The 6,818-nt window shown below is 34.0% G+C and overlaps 1 protein-coding gene across 1 annotated transcript in view; it reads left to right on the top strand.

Annotated features, from left to right (window-relative positions):
• The window catches only part of patj (PATJ crumbs cell polarity complex component), a 134,871-nt gene that overhangs the window by 100,277 nt on the left and 27,776 nt on the right, over positions 1-6,818 (top strand). Inside the window, exons 31-32 of the mRNA XM_016462200.1 lie at positions 719-915; positions 5,812-5,903. Coding sequence (XP_016317686.1) covers positions 719-915; positions 5,812-5,903 — 289 coding nt within the window. The remainder of the gene's footprint in view (positions 1-718; positions 916-5,811; positions 5,904-6,818) is intronic.

Here is a 6,818-nt window from a genome sequence, read left to right as displayed (position 1 = left end):
GTAGAGTATTTTGAGCTGAAACTTCACAGACACATTCTGGGGACACCAGAGACTTATATAACATATTGTAAAAAGGGGCATAATATGTTTTCTTTAACAACTACCTTATTAACTATTAATAAGCAAAACATTTGTAGCAAAACATAATACGTTTTTAACAACTAGTTGTTCAGTTTATTTCCGTACACACTACGTTGAATTTCTGTAAGAATTTAGAGAGGCAATTTGGTTGTAGAATGCAGTTGTCACTCGCGTAAATGACTGAACTGTGTGTGTGTACAGAACAGGATTATGCGCTAAAAGGTGAATTGACAACCGAATCTAGCTGCAATGTATGCATGGCCATATGTTTTTCATCATTCGAAACAACCCTACATTGGGTGCCACATTTGTCTGCATGCATTAGGTTAGAATAGTCTGATTTCGAATGGCCTTAAATAAAAAAAGATCTGCATATGGTGACATAATGTGTAATTTCAAGTCATGCTAGGCTCAGTTCCCGGATGACATACCGAGGACATTCTCGAAATGAGAAATGCTTTGCTCCCTGAGCCTTGGGGCTTTTCGGATTGCATGTCAATACTGTTTACTATACTCAGCTTGACGTATAGATGCTCGTGTAAACAATACCTTTATCTTTGTCCTCTAGGAAAGTAATTGCTTTTGTTTCCAGTCCTATTCCCTGTCTGACTTGTCCTTTCTCCGTGTTTGCGTTTAGAGGTGATCAGGCAGAGGTACGTGGACGTGCCGGGAGAGCTGCTGATCGTGGAACTGGAGAAAGACCGGAATGGCTTGGGACTCAGTCTGGCCGGGAACAGGGATCGCTCCTGCATGAGCATCTTCGTGGTGGGGATCACCGCTGGAGGGCCAGCCAGCCGAGACGGACGCATCAAAGTGGGCGATGAGCTGTTGGAGGTGAAACGCGCAAACACACAGTGAAGTGATTGAGTGGTGGGTGTTGAATTGTTGAGGTGGGGCTTCATCTTCAGCTTACCGAACAGTATATCTTTAACAAAACAGAAAAAATCACATTAAATTATTTGTTTATGAGCAGTCATTATAATTGATATGAATTGCTTTATTAATGAGTAGCCTATAGGGTACATGTATTCGTAGCAAAAATCTTCGGTACGGGTCTTTCGGTTACCGAAATTTCAGTTACTTCGGTACGCATGTGTACCGAACAAATCGTTCAGTTTTTCAGGAAATTCAGACAATAAATGCCGTTTTGACACTCTTTGACGTGGCGTGACAGATCGCCGTATAAACGTCCCAGTTCTGATGGCAGCACGGAGCGCGAGTGAGGGCGATCATCCCTTCCTCTTTATTACTAGTTTTACATGAAATAAACATGAATGAACATCTCATGCCTCATGTAATCGCTCAGTTAGTGTTTCAACCACGGAAAGACGTCAACAAAACAGCTTGTAAACAAAATGTCATGTAGCATTTCATTTACCTCAGGCAAGTCATCAGTGTCCACAGCTTGTCAGTTCACCAGAGAAATTAAGTCTAGAGAAGAGCATTTTGCAAAATATTAGACTATACTTTATTATATTTACTTTACCTGTTAGTGATGTCTTAATTATTTAATGTATATGTTTAAATATTTTATGAAACAAGTTATGATTCTGTAAATTATTAGTCTACATTTCAACAACAAATAGAAACTGTATAATTTAGAAGTTAATTTTAAAACAATTTACATGTTTGCATGCAATTTTTTAATTTGAGTGGTTATTATAGTTAAAAATAAATAGTAATTGAATTTAAGTTTAAGCTCTGTTGTTAATTGTAACCTTAAGGGCTCCCTACACTGTAAAATCTAATTAGTTGGGCTTACCTAAAAAAAAGCATGCAAACCGATTGCCTTGAAAAAACTAAGTAAAGAAGAGCAAATCAAATGGTTATTGTTACAATTAATGAAAATAAATGAAATTGAATTGTTACCATTGCTGTGATTCACGTGCTGAATGTCTATGTGTGACTTTAGTATATTACCACACACGATTTAAGGATTATATAAACCCAATTAAAATCATCTCAAGGTATTTGTGAAAAATGAAATTTGAAACAGTTAATTAATAAACACACACACAATAAATTCACTAATGCTTTAATTAGAAGATAGGTGTTGTTATGTTGCACATTAGCAACATATTAGTGCACTGCTGCCTCTCACTGCTTTATTAATGTCATCGGTTCCTTTGTGGCTACTAGAATATTTTAAGTAAGTGTCACTCAAAACAGTAAGTAAATTGTTTTATTTGCCTTGAAAGTAGCTGTAACGTAATAAAACCTAGTAAGTATAACAACTAAGCAAAGATAACTAATTAAATCTAAGTAAGGTAAACTATTGGATTTTACAGTGTATAGTTTAGAGCAGAAGCTGACGTAGATTTTTATAGATTTTATTTTAGACTTTTATAAGAAAATTTTTATAGAATTTATTTAAAGAGAGCCATTTGTTCAGTAAACCACTGTTAAATTTTAAAAAAGCAATGTATGTTTAGTTTTTTTCCTCCTGCTGTACCAAAATCATACCGAACCGTGACATCTCAACTGAGGTACGCACCGAACCGTCATGTTTGTGTACCGTTACACCACTAGTAGCCTATAATAATAATAATAATAATAATCATGTATTTTATTTAAATATAAATAGTTATTAATTACATTTAGGTAATTCTATTGTATCATTAATTTTATCATGCATATTCTTAATTTTATTTATTATAATTTATTAAATATTAAACATTCTAAATGTATAAATATATCTCTATCTATCATTCCTTCTATCTGTCTGTCTGTCTGTCTATATATATATCTATCGTTCCTTCCTTCCTTCTACCTATCTGTCTATCTACACTTTAGAACAATTTTCACTTTAATGCACAAAGTGCTAGTAAATTTCACAAATAATTAATCCTTCCTTCCTTCCTTCCTTCCATCCATCCATCTGTTAGTTCGGTAGAGACTGCTATATTTTATATTTATTGAAAAATTAAATACTAAAAATTAAATTTTGAAATGACTCATTTTAAATTATGAATTAACGACATTTAATATTATATATTTTTACTATTATATATAATTAATATTAATGAGTGAACTATATTGCTTAAATAATATAATTTATTCATAATAATACAAAAATATGTATTAAACCAAGCTGTCCCTACCCTTTTTTACAAAGTGACTCTAGCATACTTCCAGTGAGGAATTATGGGTCAGTTCTCAGGATTTAGAAGCTATCTGTCCCTCTCTCTTTCATTTTTTCGTTCTCTAGGTAATAGCCTTTTTCTGTTGGGCCCCTTGTAATCCAAGGGGAAAATGATGGTTTCCATCAATTTTCATTCTCATTCTGGTCTAATGCTGAATGAAGCATGGGGCTCGAGGGTCGTCTGGGTCAGTCTCATATAGCCAAAATCACTTTGAGTCTTGAGGGATGTGGTGGCCAGGCTCTCTGTTCTGGATGTGGATCACCTGGTCCCTCTATCTCTGTCTCGACCTGTTTGTATCTGTGCCTCAACTATTAATGTGTAAACGAGAGTGTGGGGTTTTGCCTCAGATGGGCGGATGAATTTCAAATGAAGCCACCTGCCCTCAGTTTCACTATCTGTGTCTGTGCTTATCAATTTCTCTGCCTCCCTCTCCTGCTCGCTTTATCTCTCCAAGTGTTTCTGTAGCTCCACAACCTCACCATAAGACATAATTCATTGCGAGTTAAAACACACTGATAACGGCAGGTCACTTTTATGTTTTTATACATGCACAGTTTTAATGTTTTTATTCATGAGTGTGACTTTGATTTGAATTGGCCACACCCCACAGGAAGTTGAATTTGGAATTTAATTTAAGTTCCAAGAAACTGAATTGTCCTGTCATTTAAAATGTTGAACTTTGACAGAATGTGAATAATTTAAATAATTATTTTAAACCAGTCATTTTCACAAATGATGGCTGTTTATTCCCTGATGTCAAGAATATGTTTTCCCTCAGATTATTGAAATAAAAAAAAAAAAGCAAATCCATATTTTAATATTTAATCAATGGATTATATAATGGAACTTTGGGAAATTAATTTATTTATTTATTTATGTAATATACATAATATATTCATAATATATTAATATCTAATAATCATTCATATTGTGTGTATATATATATGAAGGTCTATTAACAAAAAAATCCTGTCATTTTAAATAGATAATTTTTTGTGACACGTGAATAATTTAAAAAATAATTTTAAACCAGTTATTGTAACAAATTATGGTCATTTTCTAACTGACATCAGGGATATTTTTTCTTCAATTTATTAAATATTAAGAAAAAGCTAATCCACAAATTAATATTTAATCAATTGATTATATAATTTATGAAACATTTTGGTGAATGTATTTGACCATAAAATTAAAGACGACAATAAAATCAAATATAATTAGTAATTATATTTATTATTTATTAGTAATTATATTATTATATGTTTATTTATGACAAGTACATTTAAATACTAATTTATACAGGCAATTAAAATCACCTAATATTTCTGAAAATAGCACAGGGTGTATATTATATTATGTTTATGAGTAATTCATGCTTTACAAAGTAAAGCAAAGTATTATTAAAACTACACTTTTAGTTGACTTACAAATGACTCTGAATCCTGTTTGCTACTTTAATTTACATTCGGCTCAAATTCAGGAAGGCATTCGCAATTCATTTCGGAATGAACTCAGCTGGTCCATCGTATTGCTGCATCCCACAATAAATTCCCTGATCTTTTCCCGTCCAGATGGCATTTTGGTTTCCACGTTCGTTTCCTCCTCGGAATTGCCTATCGATTTAGCAATTTGGTCGACACGTACGAATGCTGTATTTTGGTGTGGAATTTGAGGCCTGGAGCAGGCGAGGCTCAGAGCCGTGCTCGCTGACCTTTGTCTAATATCTATCTCTATTAGATGTGAACACACTGCGGCATTAGTCATGATCCGCTAGTGCTCCTGCCTAATGATTCTGTCACAGGTGATTGGAGACACAAGTCAAACGGTCTCAAATACGTGTTCGCAAACTCAGATGCGGTTATTTGTAAACAGTTCAGCAGAGCAAACTCTTACAAAAAATACCATGGTATTACCACAGGTTTTTAGGGATGTGGTTCTCTGAGTTCAAATGTAGATGCAGTTTTGTCTGTATATTGGTTGTTGACAAATAACATGGACATGACAGACAGACACACAACTTTTTCCAATATTAAGATTTCAGGTTGGGAGTGTAAGTGTAAAGTTTGGTCGCAAATTGTTGCTGTTTTCCTTTTTTTGTCTTACATTTTTACACTTCTTTGGTGGTTTTTTTGTTTTGTTTTGTTTATAGTTTTTGTTTTGTTTTGTGTTTTTGTTTTAACGTTCCCCCCACCTTACTCAGATTTTTTTTTTAAATATTATTATTATTAAAATGTTTATTTACATTTGTTTTGTTGCCATTTTATCCCAAGTTTCTCTGTTTTGTTTGGTTTGGTTTTCCACCAAGTTTGTCAGTTTTACCTTTGTTGCAGTTCATTTACATGATCCTGTTTCAAATATTATCTGTATATTCCAGTTTCACGCATTTTTGTTTTGTTATGTTCCATGGTAATAACAATGGCTTTCTTTGGAGGAAAAACTATGTGAATCATTTAGATTTACCTAGATTACTGCATATAAATTGATCATAAAATATGATAAAACTACAATGTTAACATCATTTTACTGTTTTCTGTGACAAGTCTTGTTTTTTGTCCTGTGCTAACAGAATTTCTTGTGCTTCCATCAGATAAACAACCAGGTGTTGTATGGCAGGAGCCACCAGAACGCATCAGCCATAATAAAAAGCGCCGCATCAAAGGTCAAACTTGTCCTAGTCAGGTAAGAGACCCTAAGACACGACCCTCAGCCTGCTGTTTTCACACACTATCATCTGTGCATTACTAAGAAATGACTCTCATTTCAGCGTTGTTATGAATTCTTTAACTCATTAAAAATAATGAGATCATTTTCTGTGACAAGTCTTGTTTTTTGTCCTGTGCTAACAGAATTTCTTGTGCTTCCATCAGATAAACAACCAGGTGTTGTATGGCAGGAGCCACCAGAACGCATCAGCCATAATAAAAAGCGCCGCATCAAAGGTCAAACTTGTCCTAGTCAGGTAAGAGACCCTAAGACACGACCCTTAGCCTGCTGTTTTCACACACTATCATCTGTGCATTACTAAGAAATGACTCTCATTTCAGCGTTGTTATTAATTCTTTAACTCATTAAAAATAATGAGATCATGAATTTATTATAATGTGTTAGTTTTTACCTCTGGAGCTTTGAAATGTGTGATTAATTGCAACAAATTCAAGAATAATATCATTATCAATTATTAACTCATTGACAGCTCTAATATTTATAACAAGCTCAAAATGTTGTGCATTATTGTCAGTCTTGAGCTTCAACCAAACAAGCTTGCAGAAACGGACATTCTTCCCTTCTTGCAATTACTCAAACCAAGCAATCTCACTTGCCCAAAGACGAATGTATTGCATCTTTTCTCCTGTCCAAACTCCTTGATCAAGCTGAAAATCCAAGGCACCATGGCTAATTAGGATCATAAAACAGGCTTTTTAAGGAGGCAATTGCAGTCTGTGTATGATTGAAGCAATCTAAGTCAGTGCCAGTACTTTCATTAAAAATTCCCATCTTAAGTTAACATGAGTAAAGAGAAAAATAATTTATTTTTGCAGTTTTTACACTTTGTGTGTGTGTGCATGTGTGCGTGTCTGTGTGTGTGCGTGCGCG

The sequence above is a fragment of the Sinocyclocheilus anshuiensis genome, unplaced genomic scaffold (genome assembly GCF_001515605.1).
Source record: "Sinocyclocheilus anshuiensis isolate Anshui unplaced genomic scaffold, SAMN03320099.WGS_v1.1 scaffold560, whole genome shotgun sequence".
Lineage (NCBI taxonomy): Eukaryota > Metazoa > Chordata > Actinopteri > Cypriniformes > Cyprinidae > Sinocyclocheilus > Sinocyclocheilus anshuiensis.
This window is presented reverse-complemented; position numbering and strand designations above follow the sequence as displayed.